Source organism: Enoplosus armatus, chromosome 14, assembly GCF_043641665.1.
Source record: "Enoplosus armatus isolate fEnoArm2 chromosome 14, fEnoArm2.hap1, whole genome shotgun sequence".
Lineage (NCBI taxonomy): Eukaryota > Metazoa > Chordata > Actinopteri > Centrarchiformes > Enoplosidae > Enoplosus > Enoplosus armatus.
Window position 1 is genome coordinate 20867211 of NC_092193.1, and position 26072 is coordinate 20893282.

Below are 26072 nucleotides of genomic sequence, written 5' to 3' on the forward strand. Positions count from 1 at the left end.
CTGCGCAGCATGGGGTAGGGATCCATTCAGAATCTGTCGGCTGCAGATTAGTGGTGAATTGCAACAATCTCCCGTGATTGCTTGGGACACTGATTACTAAAACGTAACAGGGAGGGTACCTCCTTCAGAAAGCCGTCGAACATACAGTACCAGAGATGCCAAAGTGCAGTGTCTTGACAGATGACTGTCTTTCTTGTTGAGATGGATTTACAGAGGCTGTTAGAGGAACTGAAAATATAACCGTGCTGCGAGAGGATGGCCCTGGAACTCAGTTCATAGTTTGTGCAACTGCTCTCCATAATGATCTCTAGCGTAAGCCACACGGCAACTCTGGGTCAGTAAACTCGTCACATAATGTAATGCATTCGAACCAACCAACGCATACATTTAAGGACGTAATTAAAGCAAGCAACCTCGTAGAAATGGAATTCACTTACAGTACAATAAATAAAAGTACCTTCAGGTTTATCAAACGTGTGAATGGCTACCAGCCAGTTGTAAGGGAAGAGGAGAGGAGAGGAGGGGGAGCCCTCTGGACGTGATGTCATTGATCCAGATAAAGCTTAACCTTCCCAGTAGAGCCCGAATGCTAAATTGGTCAGGCCGATATATCCTCCAATATTAACTCGAGAAATTGGAAGTATAGAAATGTCAAAGACATTTTTTTGAAACCGTGTTACCACCATTCTTTAGTTTGAACACAGCCGGGCAGCGGAAATGGTAGCAGCTGTTGGGGGGGAAGCCAGTGAGGGGCCATGCCACTTCCTCAGACACTGCAACCGAGGTCTTTCCCCAAAGCAAAAACGTTATCTTACATCCAGCATTGTTTGCGTCCATGTTTGCTATCAGTGTTCTTCTTCTTCTCTGCCTTTTTGGCTGCATATCTTGGTGCGTTACCTGCACCTGCAGCAGATCAGTGGAATAGTGTGACGCCACTGGTAGGACTGTGTGTCAAGTCCAAGTGGCCAAAAGCGGGGGGGGGGGGGCTAATGGGCTAACAACAACAGTTCACAAAGTTCTAAATTATACTACATTGTATCCGACATATTTCCTGTCCTTACACTCGCTGCAGCCAAAGCCAATCAGCATCATGACGACCGGAACAGTGAAAGTGAGGGGGGGGGGGCAAAAATGCGATTTTGAAAGGAGAGGGGAGGGGGACTTGAATGACTGAACTTTGTGCCCTGTGCCTTGACCGCGACCCATATGTGAAGTCCAGTAAGCAGTGGCCATAGTGCATCACAATTACCAACACGTCCATCACATTAAAAAACACGTTTTTCCTCAGCAAACGGCTGAATTGTTGGGCGCCCAGGTGGACTGAGAGTTTATGTTGACCGTGTAATCACAATTCACCTGGTTCAAGTCCGGCTGAAGACCTTTGTTGCATATCAGCCTTTCCCTCTCCCCCCTCTTTCTTGTCATACCTTTCCAATGAAAGGTGAAAATGCCACGAGAAGGAGAAAAAAAGGGACAGAAAAAGGCCTACTTGTCGCATGATTTATACTGTGAATCACTGTCAGAAACATTTATTCTACTCCCACTTGATGAAATCACTCTATTTCACAAATAAAAAGGTGTGTAAATATACTCTGAGTGCATTTACTTTCCGCTATATTCCTGTGAAGGTAGACCATAACCATTTAGTTCTGGATTTTCTCATGTCCTTAAAAGCCACAAGTCCAATTTTAAATATATGAGGTTTCCGCAGGACACTACAGGGCAATATTCATTATCCAATAAAATGGATTCAGGAAGAAGAAAAGAAAAACGAATCAGCCTGTGTCTGATTCAGAATGAGAGTGTGTGCTGCATGCAAAATGGAAAGCCCTGGAAAGTCAAATGCCCTCTTCGTTAGTCGAGTGTGTGCCCCCCCCCCCCCCCCCCCCATCCATCCCCCGTCTTCAGACGTAATTAAACAAAAGAATAGAATGGAGAGTCTCACGCTCTCGCTGCATTCTGCCGGGATAATTAGACGCGAGAATAAGCTAGGAGGACTGGTACAGCTCAGTTAGCAAACAAAAGGAGGGAGGGAGGGTACGGGGAGGTCTCAGGCTGTTCATAATTCCATTGAAACGGATTTGGCTGAGGCCCCCCCCAGGCTCTGTTACACTTCATTGAGTCAAACTGCTGGGACTCACACTCTCTCTTATATTTAAGGTGCTGTGGTACTTTTGGCCTGTAGGGGGCAATTTAGTAGCATGACACTGCTTGTACCAAAGGGGTATACTTTGTAGTGTGTGTGCTATGGTGACGTGTGTGTGTGTGTGTGTGTGTGTGTGTGTGTGTGTGTGTGCGCGCGTGATGTGTTCAATTCAAAAATCAATGAATTCAGTTGATTTCCTGCTAAATCCACATGCTGAACAGCATTCTGCAGGGGGAAGCTGACACATCCAAACTAACAAGAAACAATTAAAGATGAATGCGTTTTTCATCAACAAATTAATTGCTGCCCTAATTTACATATGTAAGTGAAAGTGAATTTACCCCTTTGTGAGGTCTTTTTCTTCTTTTCAGTGTCGCCACGTGGCGAGGATTAGCGGCGCTTGTATTTACTGTTTTAATTGAAAGGCCCGCGCAAAAAGCAAGTGCTCTATATCCTAATCGCACACACTTAACCCCATGAAATCGAATTCAGGGCTCTGTTTGTGACATGTTTGCTTTGATGAAAAAAAAAAAAAATGTGGGTGGGAGTTACTGTATGGGCGGGGTGGGGGTGCAGCATCTCAATGGCGATGCTGGTGCAGCTGCAGGAACAAAGAGGCAATGATGAAATGTAACTGTAGTCAAACAGATTTTATCATCGTGCTTGCTGTATCCCACTGAGAGGCTTTGGGCTTTTTTTTTTTTTTTTTTTTTTTGCTTGCATGCTTATGTGTGGTAAAGATGAACTAACAGAATTATGTATACACTTTACCTAGAAAACAAGCCCTCAGCACAGGACCTTGAGTTTGCTAAAATATGTTAATCAAGATGTTTTGCTTCCACATGCTGGCTGAATCAGCTGTACCCTCCGCAGACTGTGCAGAGAGATGATTTTCTAGTGGTTTGAGGACAGTTTTCTCCTTTTCTTATCATTACCTTTTGCCTGCATCATTTTTTTTTTCCTCACCTCAGGATTATGTAAAGCTCCAAACTAACTCTGGTAATTTCCCACTTCAATTCTCTCCCAAATCTCACGGCTTCAAGTTATGAAGAGTGGCAAACTGTGCCACTCACATGGTGATGAACAATTTGTCACGACAACAAAACACGACGACGAAACTGCAACAACACCCAGGTTGTAGAATCCCTGTCAGGCATTTCTATAAAGCAGAATTTACTATATTGTTTATCTTGATCGGCCGCCAACATGCGCTAAAGTAGGCAGGATGTAATAGCTGCAGCGCTGATATCTATGAAGATGGTACATTGTGTGAGCTTGCAACACGTGACAGCAAACAAAAAGCATAGGTTGCAAGCGATCAGGATGGCTGAATTCCATTCAGCAGCTTCGGTTCCAGAGCTCTGGTGTTGTGCATGCTGGCTCTTTGTTACATCGTCATGGCTTACTGGGACACTGGAATAGAATGGAACCCTTGTTAATGTAATGTTATTATTAACGTCTGGGCTTTTCCTACTGTAACATGTCAAAATGGCCACCTGATTAAAAAAAAAAGAAGGCCCATAGACCCTTTTCACGGCAGACATTTTGACAAAGAGATGAAGAGCCCAGGTGTAAACAACAACAACAACAACAATGGATCTATTCCATGAAGTGCCCAGTAGGCCATGGCAGTGAGTGTGAGCACGCACAGTACCAGAGCTCTGGAACTGGCTCAGCTAAATGGAATGCAGCCATCACTGATGTTATAAAGTCAAAACGTCCGCCACGGGGGAAAAAGGCTCTATTCTAGTGAGGGGATGCTAGCTGGTAGCAATAACGCTGCTAATCAGAGCAGTCAACAAGTTAGCTCTCGCAGATGGGAACACATGAGCGGGCTCCTGCGGCGTCCTGGACTATGGACGGGCAGCACCGAAGAACACAAAGAACAGAGAGGCTCCCTAACTCTCCAAGCTGGTAACATGCTATAAATGACATTCACTCACCTGCACAGTGAGCCAGACATTCCACATAATGCCAAACACTCATATGTATATTTAGAAAACTCTGGAAAAGCATGGACCAAGAAAGCGCGGATCATAGAGTCTGGCTTTCCTTGGTCAACCAGCACCCTGCAACGGACTCAGCAGTGAAACGGGGCCAAAACAGTCAACATGGTATTAAGAGTAACATCCAAAAGACCGGATCAGATTTAGCTGCCATAGGAGGAGGAGACGACACAGTTATGAGTCATCGCTCTTTACTTCCTCAGCAGCTTCAGATCTATTGTCAGTACGTGATGACAAACTTACCTTCATCCACCGCAGGGATGATGGCGAAAATGCCAAGGCAGATTCTCTGTCGATGATACAAAGCAGCCATATGCTCTGCCTCGTCATATACTTTACTCATGGATAGACTTTGCTTACACACACACACACACACACACACACCATTGCAGTGAAACGTGGCTTTACATTATGAATATATTTGAATACATTTGTAGAATGTGTGTGTTCAACATGAAACGTTACCCCCTCAGTTCCATCTGGTACATAAGGACACACCTGACACTCTCATCCTCAGCTTATCTCACAACGCAGCATGGGATGGGATAAAACTGGGTGTGTGTCAGCATGTGTGTGTGTGTGTGTGTGTGTGTGCTGAGAAATACGTGAAATCTCACAAATGTCTCAGTCATGCAAACACACATTTAGGCATGCTCCAGCTTTGGTGAGCTTGTCACTTTGAAGCTCCGAGGTTTCTTTTCTGTGACACACACACACACACACACACACACACACAAACATACACACCCAGGGCAGAAAGCTAATTCTTCCATTTTATTCAATAATGCAGGAGCAGGAGAGGGATTTTGTCCCTGATTTTGTGGAAACAGGAAATCATCGACTTGCAGCGGTGGCAAAAAAAAAAAAAAAAGGGGGACAGAACAAGGCCAAGTTTAAGTTTTTTTTTTTAAATAAAAGACAACAGCATCTCTCATACACATAGACATAGATAACACATAGAGGAGAGACCTATGAGTAAAGAGCAATGAGGGAGGTTGGGATGGCCTAAAGCAACCACACACACACACACACACACAGACAGATGAAACCTCCTGAGTGGCATTGTCATCACTCTTAATTTGCTCTGTGAATCACCAGAGCCAGCTTAATGTACCACTGCACACACGCACACACACGCACACACACACACACACACCATCATAATCTACTATCTCATCGTATTTCCATGTGTCTCATCCATTACACTACGTTCTATAACTTCAGCAATTTTTCATCCGTGACCATCTCAATCTTCAGCAACAAAAACGCCGCCGGAGCGTGACGCCTTCGCCATATGAGCGGTAATTAAAATACTTAAAGAGCCAATCTGCTTAACTTAACACGTGGGCAAAAAAAAAAAGAAAAAAAGGTTTGACTCACAGTTTAATTCGCAGGCCTCCTGTGACAAAGCTAAAGTTTTGACAGCTCAACACAAGTTGCGAATCTATTCAATCTGCAGGTCCAGACTGAGAATGAAAGAAGCTGACCAGCGGCGGAGCGTGATGAGCCTAGTAGAAAAAAGGTTAACGGCTAGTATATGAAGTCGAGAAGAGAGAAACCAACGCACAGAAAAACCTGCACTTTAGCAACGCGTGGGAGGAAGTTGCAGGCAGAGGTAGCAGGAGTTGCAGGACGTGAGTGATGGCGTGAAGAGACGTGGTTATTGTCTTACATGCAGAATAAACAGCGTGGGAATGAATGGAAAAGAGTGTACAGAGAGACGCCGCACAGATGGATCTCTGTCATGAGTGAAGGGTGGAGTTGCGCATATTTCAGATCTGTGCACCTGCGATTGACATCTGGTTTACTAAGGCAAACGTTTAATTACACAATCTGCGGCGGGGAGCGTGTGAGAGGCACACTCTGTCACGGGGCGGCGTCCGAAATCAGAACGTGTCGCTGAAACAAGCGTCTCTGAGGCCGAAATGGGCCGTGTAAAGAAAAGCAAACTGGAAGAGGAGTAAAAGTTGAGGAAGAAAGTTTGTTTTTGACCCTTCCTGCTTGTGGTGGAGTGGATGTGAACACGGTAAAATCTGCCATTGGTTGTCATGCTTACATGCTCACAATTACAAAGTTTAGCAGGTGATGTTTACCATGACCACCGTTTTAGTTTTGCATGTTCGGATGCTAACGTGCAGCTTAGCGCTAACCACAAAGTTGCAGCAGCAGAGGTTGTAAACTAAAGTATTGATGACCTGATGATGGCGCAACATGAAAATTCAGGCGATAAGGTATCAAAATACAAGGAAACAACCAATCCATCCAATAGTTATATTAATATTACACTCAGTGGAGCGACGTGGCGGACAGACGGACAGATCGTTGCCTTCCACAGAGCCACGCCTGCAGCATGGTTAACAAAAATACTCATGAAGCAAAATGGCAGGAATGCAAGGAAGGCAGTGATTAAACCCTATCTGGACTTGTTAAAGTGAAATATTAAAAAAAGTTACACATTAGAAGCTCAGTAAACATCAAGTTCATGTTCAGGTTTAATGACCACACAGCCAGAACTCTGTCCACCTTTTGTTCGGAACTCGTTCGGCACCCCTCCTCTGTCGCATTTACGTTTCCGCTGAAAACAAGCCCGTTCAATTTTGTTCCACGCATATCTGCACCTGTTTTTTTTTTTTTTTTTTTTTAGAGGTGGACGATTTTCCCCACACAAAAAAAACCAAGCAAACCAGCACAATTGCAATAAAAACCCCTCTCCTAATAGCATCCTCTTGTTACTGTTGCTGTTTGTGCGATCCTTTGTTAAACACAGGATGCAGGCATATATAGCAGGTGTGTCCGTAGGCACAGGGATGGTCTGGAATGCTGAACTGTGCTTCAAAAGCATTAATATCTTTGATCAATATCTTTACATCACTTTCACACATTCAAATTGACAAAACACTCGGCCAGTGCTTTCATCTCACCTGAGGTCCGGTACCTGTGATGGCGACCCGCATCAGAGGCGTGATCCGCTGCAGGGTGCAGCTCTGACACTTAAAGACTGGAACCAACTATTTTTTTTTGTTTGTTTTTTAAACAGTGGTTTAAAAACGGAGACAAAATGACAGATTGGAGCTTAAGCACAGGGCCGACTAGATGTGCTGGATGGCAGGAAACGGGTGCACAGAGCCCTGACTTGGCAATATTTTCAACTATGACACACATCAAGTATGCTGATTATGAAAAGGGCTGCAAAAATGTAATTATATTATGCTAAATGGATTGAAAAGCCTGTGAAATGATGTTGTAATACATTTAAAGTGTGACAGTTGATGAATCAGCCTAAAGAATGTCTGTTTATGCAATAGTTCACAAGGACGTGTTTCTCTTTTTTGTGTGTTTTCTGAACTGGGGTATGGTGACAAGCTGCTTCCCAGAACACACACTTTCCTTGTTAATCACTACGCAGCTCCGCTGGTTGACCACCTTGTTCAATCACATTTTGACATGTCGTGTTTACACACAGGATTCAAACCAGACCAGCGGCAGCCTCCTCCCGGGCAACCTTTTAGTTTTGTTTTCTGCCAAGCAGTGCCTCCGATCTATATGCAGAATGTGGAACACAGTCTAATTAATTCCACTCGCCAATTTGTCCGCATTTCAGTGCGTATGTGAGGTCTTCTGTCTAATCACTGCCGGGTTTAGAGCGCAAAGTGAGGGAACGTGTCGAACAGCGGGTCAAGTTGCTCATGCATGCTGGGTGCTGAGCGGGGGAAGAACACAGAACGTCAGAACGTCAGAACTAGTACATGCAAATTTGCGCAGCTGTCGACAACACCGGGCAGAAATATGTTTTTCCCTCCGTTTTATGTATAGGATTTGAAATCAATAAATCATACTGAGTGGTGTTGTTGTCGTGATGAGACATTTCAATCTCTGCAGTGTGAGCGCGCGCACGGTTCTCTGCCAAATCGTGTTCAATAATAAATAAATCAGATTAATCTCTATCCCGCTGTTGTTTACCTATCCGGGGAATCTTAATATCAAAGTGTTTGGGAAGCCTTTTTATTCTCTGATGTGTTTCCATCTGTTGACATTTATGCGTATGATGTACTGTAAAGGGAATTTCACATGCTCTGTGTGCTGTATTTTTATCTGTAGCCGTGGGTATTTGTTAAGCTTGTTATGTGGCGAAGGTAAGGTCTTGTTTTTTTTAAGGTTTTCTGTATTTTGAAAAGAATATTATCACCTGGCAGGTGATAGTGTATTCTGGTGTGACTGAGTTGAGCATTTGAGAGTGAACTGCACAAGTGAGCATCATTTTTGTTTGCCTTGCATACACTCAGTCGACATACTTCTGAATCGTACACACGTTATCTTTTGTTTGAAGTGAAAATTAAACTAAGCTGGTGTCACGCAGTGTTAACCAGCTCGCTCTGTGAAATCCACTTCCCCCAGTAATTTGCCACTTGGCACACTGTTTGTGAGAACAAGGGTATCACACAGTTATGAACTTTAAAGTCCATCCGAAACATTTTGTTGCTGTCACAAAGCATGAAAGTGATTTTAACCCCCCCCCCCTAAAAAAAAACAAAACAAACTAGCTGGCAGGGGAACAGCGATGCAGTGAATACAAACTTGTGCGGGGAACTAGCCGGCAGACTGACACTAACAGCACACTTTGTCACTGTGAATGTTTGGGAGGTAGCTCATTCAGCGGATGAAGTTGCAGGACAAAGACACGCCTTCGTCTTTAAAGAGAAGGACACGTGGTAGGTAATGTCTGAGCGGGTGGCAGTTCGAAAGTCTGTAGCTCCTCTCACTGCCAACCTGCGATAAAACAATGACTTTACGGATTCAGCCAAATAAAGCACTAAATGAAACACGAGACATAAGCAAAGAGGTTATTTTTACACGTAGACAGAATCAGTGAAATATAAATATTAATCTCTCTCTCTATATATATATATATATGTGAACGGTGACAATTATCGGATAATTGCAAACGAACATAGTTTAGCAGTAGCACAAGTAGAGAAGAGCCATCTATCTACAAGGGCACACTTTCCACCAGGAATGTGGGGTGGGGGGTGGGGGTGGGGGGGGGGGGGGGGGGGGGGCATGGCCTCCAGTTATTTCTCAGAGCAATCAGCTTAACAAGCAGCAGTGAGTGGTGCAGCGAGTCCTCCTCTGACTTTTTTTTTTTTTTTTTTTTGCCCTGGTTTTTGCCTCTCAGGCTACACACAGGCCGCCCTGTCTTATTGGTGAAGGTTGTCCGCGCTGTATGCAACCTGAAAGCAAATTTTTTTTATCCACGTTTAATATTGTAGATGTAGTATATACATCTGTCAAAGACCACATCACAGGGCTCTTTGTAGTAAACATGGAAATACAACAGAATCTCTCAGAAAGTATCCGGTATCCATGAAAGGAAACTAAAAAGATGTTAAGTGCGTTAACAAAAAAAAATGTGCTATGTTATGCTTTAACCTCTGTATCCATTATTTAGTTCATGTTTATTGGTCATACCGGACCAAATGAGGCCGTGACAGCAAAATCCATAGGTAAATTGGACTTACCGGACGTGTGTTTTATTGCTTATGGGTCGAACTTTTCATTTGTAACAGGAGGAATGTCTTATTCCTTCTTTTCAAAGTGACACTGTCTTGCACACTAAAAGTATGTAAGTGTATGAGTAAGTGTATTAGTGGTGGGGGTTTGCGATCATCATTACAATGAGAAGTACAAGAAGCAATGATATTATTGCAAGGTTCACTTGTGCGCGGATACACACAAATCCCACGCAGCAAGACAGAGAGTTTGCTACATGACAACACACACACAGCTCAGTAATGTGCCTTGATTGCAAATTAAAAAAGGACTCACGCCAGGCGGTAGATTACAAAGCTGGCAAAGCTGCTGCTTTTAGACATTTGTGAAGACAGTGGGGACGGTGACGGATTTACCACTAAGACAACCCAGCTGACTTTACAGTTATTTCTCCAACTGTCCTTGATATCTCTCTCTCTCTCTCTCTCTCTCTCCATCTCCCTCACTCTATCCTTCTTGCTTTCTGTCTCTCTATGGGAAAGATATTTCTGTCACACGTCCTCATTAAATCACAGACCAGCTAGACTCTGCAAGTTGAGAAAATGCCTTAAAAAGCACACACACACACACACACACACACTATCGTAAATGAATGAGCATGCTACCCAGCACAGTACACAGACAGAGTTTGCCTAATCCCTAGTTAATGAAAGCAAGAGGAGGCTGGGTCCAACAAACTCTTGCCGTTTGCCAGCCAGTGCAAATCCACTGTGAAATGAGTGCTATTTATAGAAAATGCCAATTCTATGATAAGGCCGGTGTTTCTCATCAAAATTCACTTCACAAACACGTTCATTTTTCAAAATTATGAGAAAAGAAACCCCCAGCAAGACCACTAAGAGAGGACGAACAGCCATTCAGGCTGGAATGACCCGTTTCCAGCTGTGATCAAAACAGAGAAAAAACGTGGATTTTTTTTGTCCTCTGCGTATTAAAGAAACCAGATTTTCTACTTTAAATATACAGACAGAGAGAGAGAGAGAGGGGGGGGGGGGTATAAATGGGAAAAAGAAGTCATAAATACTGCGGTTTGGAGCTCAGAGCAGCAGAGGGGCCATGTTGCACAAGACAAATGGTCCGTTCGCTCATCAGCGTGTGAACACACTGGATTGTCCTGGAGGAAGCTGGGGGTCGAGAAAATTGGGTTGACTGATAGGATGGGGTGTGGTGCTGTGGGGTTGGAGGTGGGGACAGAGCGAGCAGAGCAGAGCAACAGACAAAGACTTTAATTAAGTTCTGAGGGAAGTCCACACGGCAGGGCATTGATATTTATTATGCTGCGAAGACACTGTGGACTCCTCTATATCCACACAAATAAGATGGAAATGTGTGATTATTTTAAGTTGTGTGTGTGTGTGTGTGTGTGTGTGTGCATAGACTATGTAGTCAAGTTTAAATATATTACATGCAGCGTTATTGACATTTCATTATCTCAGACAGCGAGAGGCACGTCTACCTCATTTCTAGCCGCAGTGGACAGCTATTTTCAGCAAGCACTCTCTGACGAAGCCACTGTACCCGACCTGCCCAGCACCAAATGGTAGGTGTGTGAATTCAGTGACTAGCTGGTGAGCAAAGTGGAACATTCGGCAGCTGGAGATGTGTATTTTTCCACCGGATTTGGTGGACACCGAACCAGAGCTCACCAACACGACGTGAGCGCTGTGGAGTTTTTGTTGCTTTCTATACAGCTAGAATGAAATGCCAATAAACCACGGCAATATACGTATATTCATAGCTTATATAAGGTAATACGTTTGGTCAATCGTGGGATATAAGCTTCTTTTCAATATCAATCAATGTTACTTTGGAATACAACCCTTGCAGCAGTGTTTTATGTGAGAAATTCTGCTGTTGTATATTATGAATTGCGCTCATATGGGTAGGCTTTGTTCGTGTGGTGCTCCACGGCCAACAGCGTAGATACAGACACAGGTTCGGTTGCATCGCTCAAGTTTCCTTCATTCGAGTGGAGATTCTCATTTTGAATCATGAATCCCGACCTCTGTCTTACTCAAACGACGCCTCACTAAAACAGACAGTTGCTGTGCTGTTCATGAATTCATGACTGAATAGCCGTACTTGAATATCAAGAAACTGTGAGGAGTTACGTTAGCTACTTGTTTGTTTGCATTCTCAGGTGGATGTGCAGGTCGAGACGTGCTGCACATCCAAATACGAGAAGCGGTCAAAGCTCCGGCTCAGTGGCGGGAGGGAATGTTTCACTGAATTTGGAGCGATTGCAGCAAACTGTGCTATACAAACTGTATCAGTCAGACTAAGGTTATGCAGTCGGCCAATCAGAGGTAAGGTACTAGATGCTATTATACTACAAGTTCAGAAATCGCCTCTTGCAACCATTTTGAGCAATAGCTTGAATAGATACGCCCCACTCTTATGTTGCCATCTTAGCTCCACCGGACTGAAACCTTCCAAACCAGAACAACTGAAGACATATATTGGCATGTAGGGCATTTAATTTGGTGTGTGTTTGTGACTGGTGCTACTTCCCAGTTATCATCAGTGTCGCGCTCTCAAATGAGGCTGCACTTACTTAAATTCACGATCCATGTAGACCGACTCTGTACACCGTACTCTAATACGCTGCAATATATCAGTTTTCGAAGGCCCACACAGTATTAAATTATGACTAGACTCAAATATAATCTTGGATCACATCATTCATACTCCAGTCATAATTCAATTAAGAACATGCTTTCTAAAGTAACTGACATCAGATGTGTCCAAGAGAGTTCAGTGCTCCATCCCCAAAAACGTAGCAACACAGCTCAGGTCTAAACACAGAAAGTATTGCGGCGCATGAGGGTAATACTCCAAGACAAAACTCAAATGTACAATAAAAAAATGATTTTGATGAAATGGTATATACAGTATATATATTTGTTTTCTGGTAAATGTATGATTTTAATCTGGGAATATTGCCACCCTTCCAGGCTCAATTTGTTTTTTTTTTGACCTACACATGGCCCTCACACACCGTCGTAGTCATGACCAACAGAAAGACAGAGAAAAAAGATAGAAACGGGCACAGAAAAAAAAGATGACGGAAAAATGCAGGAGTGTGAAGAGTTGGAACATTCAGCAGAGAATTCCCTGCAGGCAGGACTTAGAGAGGGAGGGAGAAAGATTAGAAAATGAAAAAAAGGAGAAAAAACAACAACAGAGAGCTCAGTCCTTGGAAAAGAAAATGAAGTAAACGGGTCAAAAATGCTCATTTTTATGGCGAGAGCAAAAAACAAACAAACCCAAGATTAATAAGAGAAAGAGAGAAAGTGCTGATGAAGCCAGGCCGGCTGCCTCTCCACTCCTCCATCTCCTCCTCCACGTGTTGCCGCCGAGGAGAATAAAATGTTTAAAATTTCATCTGTGGGACGACCTTGAGCGTCTGCGAGTGGAATTCAATTTCTGTGGAGAAGAGTGGATGTTGGAGTGGCTGGACTGAAACAGATCATGTTGGACATGATTAGTGAATAACACATGGAGGGCTACAATACATAATGAATCACAACGGGCTTGCCGCCTGTACTTCAGTGAGCAGTGTATTTCAGATAAGAGGTGAAGGTGAATTGATGTCGGGATTGTCTCGCTGGATAATTTGCTCAAGTTCAAGAAAAGCAAAAAAAAATTCACCGCGCACAAACCAACAACAGGACACTTCCAACATCCTCAATGGAAGTGTCAGAACTACATGATGTCTGAAAGACATTTTTCCTGCCTCGCGTTGTTATTAGACATAATGCAAGCACTATCAATGTTTGTCATAACACAACTGGACCACACGTGTGTGTCAGAGACTTCCAAAATGCATAGGACCAATGCAAGAAACAGATTCATAGGACTGTTCTCTGATCTGCCATCACACGGGTTTCACCCAGGCACAAAAAGGACTTGGTGCTATAACAACAACCACATCTGCCTTTGCCTCAGAAAGACGAAAGTCGTAATTCGCACAGAGCACAAGACAGCCCTGTCTACTAGAAATGACGTTCATATACTGCTAGATACATTTTGCTCGTTACATTTAGGGAGAAACCTGATGTCTGTTCCCTGGAGGAAAAACATAACGTGACCTGGCCAAGTGCGACATTTTTCTACCGTACAGACGTAGTCAGATGAGAAAGATTAGGAAAAGATTGTGGTTTCGGTTCAAATGTATGTACCTGAGAGCCCAGTCTTTGCCTAACCTTAAGGGCTTGCGTCCACCAAAGCGTTTTCTTTTTCTTTCTCAGCTGAAAAAGGCCCGGCAGGAATATGCCCCTCCTCCGCTGTGATTGGACGGCTGGGTAAAAAGTGACATCATTTCACCCAAAGCGGAACATTTCTCAACTCTCGGCGACCAGACCACCACCATTTGAAACCCGTCTGAGTGCCCTGATTTAAAAGAAAATGGAATGAACTTCAATTGAACCTCGCGATTATTGTCTGGTCCCCGGTACTGAAAACACAGGTGTGGATCTATGAGTAGATCCGCACCGCACAAACTACTGTGTGATACTGCACCCACTATGTTATCTGCTAAGCATATTTGACACAGTCATACATTACGGCTTTCAATATTGCAACGGTGGAGGTATTTTGCAAGACTTTATTGGAGTTTACGGAGAGCTGTGAAAACTACATCTGTGGCCCTGAAGTACTGCATTCACACAGTAGCTGCGAGCAACTCCCTAACCCACCCTGTCCTTTCCCTAAAAACTTAAAGCGCCCCAAGTTATCACAAACACTAAGCTGACTCAGACAGACCATTCATTCCCTATGATATCTTTTAGGCTTCCACTTTTGATGAAATAAACCTGTCTAAAACGGCTGTTTTGCTGAGCGAGGAAAATGACTCACAGCTGTCTGCTAGATAGCAGATTTAAGGCAGACTGCTCGTCTTTTCTTTTTTTTGTGTGTGTGTGTGTACGTCTCTGTGCGAGGACACGAGCATATGGGATAACTACCCATGCTTGTCCGCAGAAGCGTAGGTGCCTGCGAGTACCACATCTGGACTACGTGGATCTCTCAATCTGACTGAAGCATTTCGCGAGGATCTGGCGAGCCTGACTCAAGACTCCATTACCGGAAAAACAAACACAATTGATTATTTTCTTTCCCTCGCTTGCTTTGCGCTGCACACGCCCATACAGCGGCACGGTGTATGTTTACGCTCCCAGTGCTCTGCTGCTGCATGCTCACGACTTTGCATTCGAGGCATCATTTATGTTTACATCGGGAAAATGGCGCCTTGCTTGCCAGGTTAGCGGCATCATACACAGAATGCGTGCACGTATGAAATTAGTGACAAACACAGCGGAATGTATTACAAGTGGACATGAAGTTTACGGTTTACGTGTTGCACCCACGCCTTGCCTTTTCAAAGTCCCGACTGAACCCATGGAACATTAAATAACCGATGAGTCATTAACGATCAGGCAGGCGACGCGATTAGCAGAAACTCTCATTTTCGAAGCCTTCCTCTCAAAAGGACGTTTACATACGGTTCATTTGCTTTGGCAGATTACGTTTCTTTTATTCTTATAAATATATTGACTGAATATTGTAAGTCTTCTTTCAGTATATTTCTTTTGTTCTTCTCAGCTGGCAGCTGAAGCTTGAGTAACGCTTTGATGGTTACATCGCGGCAACTCACTCGCACTCGTGCTCGGGTCTCGTTACATATTTAACCAGAACCACGAGCATTCTGTAGGCTTAGTGACCTCATCCCAGTAGTACTCAGATCTATCACCTAAGTAAAAGTACCAATACTGCAGTGTACAAATGCTCTGTTATAGTAGAAGTAAAAGTACTGCATTTAAACTATACTTATATACTGCATTTTACGTCTTTTATTGCATCTTATGCTATCTTAATTGATTTTATTCCGTTTTTTTTTTTATTGCTTGTTTTAATGTCATTCTAATGCTTTTTTAATGTGAGGCACTTTGAATTGCCTCTGTGTTTGAAATGTGTGCTGCATAAAAAAAAAGCTGCCTTGCCTTAAGTAATAGTGAATAAGTGTAAGTATCAGAAGTAAAAGTACTCATTCAGCAGTGACCATTATCATCCAATGACTGGATTATTAATAGTGACGCATCGATGCGTAATTCGCATTTTACTGTTGTAGCTAATCAAGGTGGAGCTAGTCTTAACCCCTTTGTGTACAGTGAGGTCGTTTGCCCCCCCACCCGAAGAGTCACAAGCTGAATCTGAGGGGTCAGGGGGCGATTAATGGGAGAGGGAAGAAGAGAGAAAAAAAGTTCGGATACACAAATCTGTTCTCATTTTTTTTGGACTTTCCTCTAATCTTTGGTTTTGTGAACTGTTTGTTTGTTGTTCACTGACATGAAACCGAGTGAGAGGCTTAGAGGGGAGAGGTCTCTTTGGTGGAACTGCTAACAGCTCGTACACATCTGAGACGCGACACGAAGATGTTTTGTAAGCGCTCCAAAAGGGTTCCACTGTTTCAAGCTCTGACGGTGTGATGTATTATACAAGCTTGTCACATTTTTTGGGGGGAATGTATACTCTTAACTTAAAAGTAACTGGTGGTGATGTAAAGAGATATTTCCTATGGAAGGTGATGGAGGAGAATGAGCACACGTCCTGCACCGGAGCCTCATGCCTACTGTTGCTGTGGTCCCTCAAAGTATCTGCAACGTGATTAGTGGCGTCCTCAGTAACAGTACCATGTTCCTTCCCCTCTTTATTTCCACATCATCCTGTGGTAATGTGATTTCCGGAACCCCATTGCATGTAAACTGATACACTCTCGGCTCTGTCTGTTCTGGTGAGGCGAGTTGTCGGTGAAAGTGCTGACGGGGCTCGATATCAACCCGTTTGGGTTTTTTTTTTTTTTGCGGCAGAGCGGCCGGACAATCTGTTTCTCATCTCCAACTTCAACTTCAGCTGCTGGAGCAGTTCCACTTCGTTAGATCTGACGAGTTGGATGGGACTCTTTTCCGTCCTCCTGCTGCAGAATCGCACACGCAAGCGCGCTTTCAAACGCTCACATGAGCACAAACACACGGATCCACGCGAAAAAACACACACACACACCCTCGCGGAAAAAAAATACATTTTCGGAGCTGGATGACATCTGCTCCACGTCTGTCTGTAATTGTCTGGTAACCGAACAGGCAGGCGACATTTATCACCCTGCCTCCGCCTGGGAGAGGCGGATGACATCTCCTCCTTCTCCTCCACCCACACCTCCTCAGATCTTCTTCTGCTGCCTCTGCTTCACAGCTGCTCCACTGTTCACCTCCTCTCCACAACATCTCTACAGCTCCTCCTCCTCCTCATCATCATCATAGCCATTCTCGACTCTTTATAATCTGCTCCTCTCACCTCCTCTGCTGTCATATCTTCTTTTCCTGTTTTTTTTTTATCCCCTTCTCACTGTCTCACCAAACTCCTCCTCCTCATTTTCTTGGGAAGTCTGCACTTTCTTCATCCTGCTCTTCTGTCCAATGACTTCAATCTTGTCCTCGCCTCTTTCACCTCCTTCTCTGCCCAGCAGCTATTAGGCCAAGACACTACCGACCCAAGTACATTCAGTATGATGTGACACTGCCACAGCTGTTTACTCCATAGGGACGACGTTTGCCAGCACGCTGCATCTAAGTCTAATAGCTTTCAATAGCATTAAACATTCATGTGTTATTTAGGATCTCATCAGTAGCGATGTGATAAGGATCCTGAAACACCACTGACATACTGCTTCTGCAGATGAGACATCTTGTTATTGTATTCAGTGGTTATTGAACTCATTATGGAAACATCATGTTTCTGTTGCGAGACAAGCTTTTCTGGCCCCCTTTTTTTTTTGCTATTGCGTCAAGTGATAATTGCAGAGACAGTGGAATTAAAAAGTCCCCGGTGTATATCCGCTATAGATCAGCTTCGTGGCAGCCTGTCAGAGTGCAGTGGGAAAATAAAAAAATAAAAAAATGAATAAAAGGTTATTAAAAAAAATGATTAGCAATTTATTACAGTGTTTTTATAAACCTCAGAAGCCCACACAATGACTCATTTCTACAGGAGACGCAGCCCTCCCTGCTGAGGCTGCGTATAAGAATGTCTATAAGTCCTCCATGTTGGAGGGGCTGCTGTGCGTCTTATCACTGGATATTTAAAGCAAGTGATACCTGCTTTTCTCTTCTTTTTCTCCAGTATTTATCTGGATCTGTTTTTCTTTTTGGAAATGGTAACCCATGGTTACAGGCAACCATGTCGGGGGGGGGGGGTAAATATCTAACACGCAATGAAAAGTATAGCTATGGCGATTCCATTCAATATTCGAGCAGTGTGGCAGAAAAGTGCAGGACTCTGAACCAACCTTTGGAGACCCGGAGAGAGTGCTGAACATATAGAATATGTATTGGAGACTGCGCAGCCTTCGGCTAAAGGCCCACAACATGACATTTAGTCAGGAGCTGACACTGATCTAAATTCTTTGCAGGGGCTCAAAGATGAATCTCATTTATCAAATGTTAACACTTTACTGTAAGTCCCCCAATTTAGCATTCATTAGTAAAATATAAACAAGTAACAAATGGTTTATAAAACGGCAGCGTCAATATAAAGTATCTGTCGGCAATGACAACTTCTCCTATGAAGAATTATGCATCATTTCATATCTTATATTATTACAACTGTGTTTTACTATGTTATCATTCATCAACTTCATACACCAGCCTCCACTTAGGAGTTAAGGTTATTAACAAACACACTTATACGTGCTTGCAGCTACATTATAGTGAGAACAGAATCTGCAGCTGAGTCTTTCAGCATTAGCTCCTGAACGCTAGATTTTCTTAAATCCCCACGACACCCTGATGCACAAAAACAAGACAAAGAGAAAGACGTATACAGAGAGAAGCATGTTGTCTGGTTTGAGCAGTGAGCGTTGCGTAATTCCCAGCTGGTAACCAGGCAGGGCAGGTGGTGCTAATGTGAGGTGTGTGTGTGTGTGTGTGTGTGTGTGCGTTGTGTGCGGGTGTAGAGGGGTCACGGAGGTCGGGGCCACTTGCGAATCGTTTCGCCCATGTCTTTCCTGCTCTTTCTCACCGCTCTTCTCCTCCCCCTCCTCCCCCTCCTCCCCCTCCCCCTCCGCTCTCCTGCCCCGCGGCGAGATTTCCTCGGCTGCTTCTTTGTTAAAATGACAGGCTCTAATAGAATAAATAAGGCACCTATTTTTACCTGGCTGCTGGCAGGGCGATCACACTTACACACATACCAGCACGCAACGCCGCGCTGGAGGTTGGTGAAGAGCTGACACCTGACTCGGCGGGGGGGGAGGGCGCCGAGGTCTGCGGAAGGAGGTCACGGTGATTTAATTGAGAGAGAAAGTGAGGAGGATAGTTTGAGAGCCTGCGTCAGAGGGGAAGAAACAGAGGGAGATAGAGAGAGACAGATAGGTAGATACAGGAAACAATAGGACGAGATTCAAGTCTGAGGGACACCGTTTGCTGTCTGTTTACTGCAGACACACCTTTGCTTGGGTCGGGTATTTCCGTCTGTGTACAGTGTTTTCAATTTGATCTGGCATTTAACAGCTAAACAAGCTCCATGATGTCACCTTTAGGTGTTTTTTGAAGCACATTCAAATTTTAATTGCTGTTGGAGTGTTTTGACAGAACTCCAAAGCATCTAATTATTCCGAGGCTGTTTTCGAGCAAACTGGTCTGCGCAAATCTTCCGTGTGACAGTTCACTAAGCGAACGAGAGGAGGAGGAGGAGGAGGAGGAGGAAGGGAAATAAGGCTAATCATATTCACATCCGCGCCGTGTATTTCCTCAAGGCGTTTCGAGATGCCTTTCGGTACTATCGCCATTTTAGGAGGGTTTTAAAGAAATCTGAAGGCAGCTCTTGAAACATTTTTGAGCAGCCCACAAAGTATTTTGATGACACCGGTGAGATTCATCCCCTAAATATAGAAACAGATAATCTGGAGAGATTGGGACGCCATTGCCTCCATTTTAAGTCCGGTGGCAGGTCCCTGAAGCATATTTTTGTAAAATAAACAGCTTAAAATATTATGTGACGAAAAAACTACAGACAAATGGGTGAAAATGTGAAGAAAATACCAACATAAAGTGGCTCAGTGACGTCGTGGAGCTCCAGTGCTCCTTGGCAAGCCCGTGCAAAAGGCCGTAGTATGATTCACATCATTTTCATACTCATCAAACCCTTCAAAGTCTCCTTGTGCACGATGTGGAAACAGCTTTTTTCTGCTGATAAAACTGTCTGTATAATCCAGCTGTGGATCTAAAGCAGTTTATTGTACAACAGCACCAAAATGCGATCCATTAAAGCTGCATTCAATGATCATTTGGCCACCTGGGGGCAGTGTGACAACATAAATGCTAACAATTTCCTGTAACACACAGACACAGAGCGACATGGCCTTTCATCTGGAGTCACGTCTGGGTCCACGTGATGAATGTAAGGCCAATACTTGCTCTCCTTTTAGCTCCGTTTTTTAGTCTCAACCAATCAGTACCTAGCTCTTCAGCTGTGACAGTAAAGCCGCCAGCTGAAAACAAAAACCAAAACGCTAAGTGAAAAGACACAAAAATGCTCCATCCAGCCGAGGCAAAGTTGGGTGATAATTCTCTCTTTTTACACTACAAATACACATTCGACTCTTTGTCTGTACAAAAATCCGAACATCAATGCAGCCGCATCAGTGAATATTACAGCATTCGTCTCCATAACCACTTACATAATGCGACCATATTGTAGTAACTGAATTTCCACGTGGTAACTAAAGCTGCTTCTAACAGCCTTTAAAAAGGTCTTTAACTTTCCAATCAAATGCATTTCCTTGATGTAATAACCCGTTGCAACGTGAACGGAGCAGCAGTGGCTTTCTGGCTATTTGTGTCTGATCTCTGGCGTGGTAATTGAGGTCATGTGTCTGACAATAGGAAACTCACATCACAAGCTAGTGCAGCGAAGAAAGTGCTATTAATCACCCAGACAAGGCATCATGGCCAAACACACACACACACACTCTGACTGACCACGGTTAATCAGCTATGGCCACAATGATAGTCTGGCATTGTGTGAGTGTGTGTGTGTGAGAGTGTCTCTGTGTGTTGTTTTGAAGTTCCTGGGTCATTAGGGAACAACTGGTGTAAGTCTTCAATTAACTTTACAGACCGAGGCGCACTATGTGCTTCTTTCACCCGCTGAGCTCCGGTCTGCTGAGCTATAATTCACAGCGGATCCACAATTGCCACAAAATATCACAGTCCCAGAGACGCTTTTTATTGATTTTGTATTAAAATGAAAAACCCACGCTGGAGGAGTGGTTGTTTTAGGTAAAAGTGCAATTTTCTATTTATGAGAATTCACAAAAACCCCCACCCCAAGCAGCCCACACAGTATTTGATTATGTGAATGAGATTTTCCTCATAAGTATGGAATCACATCAACCAGATATCTGAAATTCATACAGATGAAGTGCTTTGAGCTGCTACAGCGACACAAATGAGGTGAATGCAACAAACTCCTTTTTTTTCTGCAACAGGAGACCATCGTTCCTCTGCCGATGCAGTCCAAAGCCTCCTGTGAAGCGCCGGGAAAACATACAGTATCCATCTTTTCCCTTTAATTCTGATTCCATTTGATGTGATTATTAACCATATACATACATGAGCCTTAAACCCGCTGGCAGCAGCTGTGCCCCAGGCAACTAAGATGCAGAAAATGATCAGCACGGCTTCTCACTGAATATGGAGGGAGGCTGCAGTCGGGCACATCTTGTATGTGGAGCAAAGGGCGAGGACATGGATCATCAAACTCTCCTGTGAGCTCATTACTCCCTCCAAAAAGGCCAGGACGTTTCCAAGAAGCCAGGACGAGATTAAGAAAGATGACTCTGATTTCAAGTTGCTGCCGATGGAATCCGTTCTTTTTCTTCCTAGGAACCGATGGTCCTGGGCCAGGTTGAAACAGTTACTGACGACTTAGATTGAATCATTTGAGATCCTCACAGCCCAACGCAATCAACGTGCTCCCTGTCCGTCAGGCAAAACTGACTCCGGATAGATTTCGCACCAGTTCAGACAATCCGATTTTCAGTCCCACGTGAACCAAATTCAATGTTGTTATTGTTGCTTCAACATGGGGACTGATAACAACAGGAATGCAGGCTGAGAACAATATGACCCCCTGTTACATCCAAAGCCTGGTCTATGGCAAAGTGAAAAGTAAACATTTGCTATTATAATAACTGTGAACAGTAGCAGTGCTGTGTTGTTGCATTATATGAATCCAAGAGTGCAAAAAGTAATAATATCTGAGTATACAGCAAGACACATTATTGTTCATTTGTGAGGGGAACATATTTTACAGGTCCATAGTTTTCTAATAAAAACTATGTAATTTGGTACTAATTAAAGGGAAAACCTCTGAGCATTTATTGAGGTTTAGTTAGCTGATGTTGAGTTTACGAGCAGTTGTTGAATTCCAGAGGAACCTGCTTTAAACAACTGATCCCCTTCAATCCAAGTAAACATTCATTCATTCTTCATTTATTCATTTATTATTGGAAACTTGATTTTCAGAATATGCTGAATTATATGCTTGGCTATGCATACATCGTTGCATGTTCACTTGACCTGAGCTAAAAACAGGTTACGCTTGCAATTAACTGTAATTAATCAACTGGAAGAGAACCAACTGAACACCATATCTATTTTCTCTAACATTAGTAACAAATTACAAATTCATTTCCTGAAAACCTTCCCAAAAAGGACAGACACTGACTTTACACATCTTCTCCTTTCCAGGAAATCATATGAAACTACAGGACATGTGAAAATAAGGTGTTACTGGACATTGATCTTCATTTTATTCAAGTACAAATCTGCTACAGATGTCCCAATAATATGAATAGTGTGAGCTGTTATTTATTGCATAAGCACTGAACTCACTATAATACGTTTAAATGTTCTTCCTTTTGTCATAAAGGGAAATTCACGTTAAAGGCTACATCAGAAACGGATACAATTGTAACCGTAACACCGGTGGTTTCAGCAAATTTGCAGTCTCCTGTATTGATACATTGATACATTACACACTGTTCCACCATATTGCAGGAGTACAAATATGGCTTACGTCTAATAACCACAGAAAAAGTGTATATATATATATATACACACACACTTGTATAAGTAAACTTGTATAAAATCTCGAGGACTGCAGAAAAGTTGTGTTGGAAGTGCAGATTCACTGACACCAATTCAAACAAAAAACTTCAAGCATGATTTTTTGGGGAAAAACACTTAAAGCCACAGTTCAGAAAGAAGACGCTGAAAAGAAGGAGCGTGGCATTTCATTTTGATCGCGTTGAATCGTTTAGCAGCGTCTGCAATCGGCGTGTCGGAGGCGGCTGAAAATGAAGAGTAATGCACTTTTTCACGAGGGTGGGAAAACTCCGTCGTCTAATGCCATCTGTCAGCACAGAGGTAACTGGGAGTGAGCGCTGCGGCGCAGCAGGGGTGTCCTTGGACAAAGTAAGGGAAGGGAAGAAAAGTGGCCGAGGCAAACAAAAGGAAGCGACGGCGGACAGTTCGGAGCCGTTGAGGTGAAACGACTGGGGGAGAGGGGCTATTACTTATCTCTGCCGCGACTTACTGAGAAAACGAGTGCAGGTGACAAAAAGATGGATGGCTGACATATGCTGGCATTTCCAGTAATAAAACAAAAAGCAAAAAAAGACACTGCTTCTTTGATTGTTCATTTAAGTACAAGTGCTTCAAGTGCTTCTGGAGAGTGCTTGTGCAGTTCGCTGTAATTGCTTGAGAACAATGCTGATTGTAGTGCAAAGCCGCACTATGAGCTACACAACACACACTCTCCTTCAAGGCAAAAGCATCGTGGCATTGCGCTGTTTGTAGTGCGCCACACACATGTTGTGCAGACAACACGCCAACGTGATTTGATCTGTCTAATGAAATAACTGAGGGAAGCATGAAGCTGCGTTTTGCATGGATGAATCCAACTGCAATTAGATTTAACGGAGCCGCTGCTACACGCGAATGTCTACAGGAACTTCATTCGACAAAAGAGGCCAAAGTTCATGAACTTCACGTGAACTTTGACTAAACCAGCGGCTCCCAACAGGAGTGCCGCGTCAGCACAGTTTCCACTGGGAAAAATTAATAATAGTAATAATTACGCTGACATTTGAAATATGTATGAAATATAAACATTTGACCAACAACATACTAAACTTTTTTCCTGGTTTACTTTCAGTGAAATATTTAACATATCCAAGTTTAGATACTATACTTAACATTCCGTTCATTCATCTTACATCTGTTTTGTCAGGTCAATAAAATAAATTCTCATAGACCATTACGCTGTTAATTCTCGCTCAAAATGTTGTGCGCGTGGTCTGAAATGTACAGGCGCATTTCAGCCAATACTGAAATGTACTGAGTTTAAATGCCGAGCCCTCGTAATGAGAAGTGCTGCTAAAACCCATAAAAGATCTACCAAAAACAATCTACAAGAGGTACTTCCATTAAGAGTGCAGGGGAAGAAAATAAATCTAATGGTTGGAACAAGGTCCTCAAGAGCATTTCTGAAAGAGTGCCACCCTGGGAGCCCATTACATTTCTCTACAACAGTGTACAACCCCCCCCCCCCCCCCCAAAAAAAAGGGAACAAGAGAAGAGCTTTGTTAAAAGAGGTCCCATGCGAGGTTTAAGTATTTCTCCTGGCAAGCATTTACTCTGCAGCTGAAGTATGATCAAGCGTCCTGCCAATTCTAAATTTGTAACATAATAATCCAGTCCATCCCAACACACACACACACACACACACACACACACACACACTCAGCATTACCAGCCTCAATGTATTTTGTGTGGGGGTGACAGATTATGCATCTGTACAATCAGTGAATATATAAATAACTGCAGGAATTAAACTGTGTTCCTCACACATCCTACACAGTCACAGACACATGTTCACCTTAGCTTTGATGCCGAGGCCAATCATTACTGTGAATGTTTTCATTTAGAAATATAATTCTTTGACAAATGCCCTCACTATGTGTGCGCGTGTGAGTCCTACCTTTGCTAATGTCCTGGTACTCCAGCCACAGCTGTCTCTGGACCTGTTTGTTGGGGTACCAGATGGTGCAGGACTCTTGGAAGCCGTACACCGCCTCCTGCACGTAGTGGTTCCCAAACTCCCTGAGGATGGAGACGAAGTCGCTCCGCTGCGTCGCCCCGTCCAGAGAATGGATGGCCGAGCTGAAGGCTGGGGAGAAGAGGGAACAAAAATCCCAAAAAAACAAACAAAAAAACAAAACAACTCAGGTGAATGCTCTCAGTTAAAACAAAAACCAGAACATAAAGGGGAGTTTGGCGTTAAAGGGAAAATATAGGTATCTTGTTTGCTCAGTTCACTCGGAAAAAATGCATCTTTTCAAGAGGCAAGGTTTTTTTTTTATTTGTCCTCCCCGTAAGGCACACAAAGCTGTAGAGTCTCATAGGCTTTGCATGGATAACAGACAAATGCAGAAGCTACATATATATATATATATATATATATACATATATTCCTGACTGTGCACATCTCCCAATGTATGCATGCTGTTAAACAAAAAAATAAAATAAAAAAATATATATATATATATATACAGTATATATATACTATGCCACAGCTGTAATGCAATCTACATGGCTTTTGGCTTTTATATGATCACTCTAAATTCACAGAAATACCATGAAGGCATTCAGACTCGTGCATATTCTCACCTTCAGTTTCTTACATGTGAGTAAAAATACATAAAAACATCTTTTCCTCCCGGTGTGTCAGACAAGAGTATATACAGTGCTAGCTAGTTTGGTGTGTTAGCAAGTACAGCTGAGGCTGATGGGAATGACATTAGTTTTGTTGTTATTTGGCTGATGTTTAGGTATAACCTGATAGCCAGGTATGTGTACCTTCTTCACTATCTTAGTTTCAAATGTTAGCTATAGTTTAGCAAATTAGCAATTATCATTTTGCAGGTATTTGGTAATAAATGAAAGTGCTGGACAAATTGAATTTGACCTGATGATGGCGCTGGATACAAAATTAGAGCATCCTCAAAGTTATCACAGTTCGTCCTGAGAGGAGCATCAATGTGAGTACCAAATTGCATGGCAATCCATCCAATAGCTGTCGAGACATTTCTCTCAAAACCCCAAAATGTCAAACTCACTGTGACGCTGGAGGAAACATGAAAGGATCACCAAAGTCACTAGGATACATTGTTTGGGAACCAAATTCATTTTGTTACAATCCGTCTGGCAGATGTTGAAATATATACACTGGATAGGGGAACAACTTTGACCTGCTGG

General features: G+C 43.2%; 1 protein-coding gene across 1 annotated transcript in view; it reads right to left on the reverse strand.

Annotated features, from left to right (window-relative positions):
• astn1 (astrotactin 1) overlaps nt 1-26072 on the reverse strand; it is a 335823-nt gene that overhangs the window by 110750 nt on the left and 199001 nt on the right. The window contains exon 17 of the mRNA XM_070918552.1: nt 24796-24984. Coding sequence (XP_070774653.1) covers nt 24796-24984 — 189 coding nt within the window. The remainder of the gene's footprint in view (nt 1-24795; nt 24985-26072) is intronic.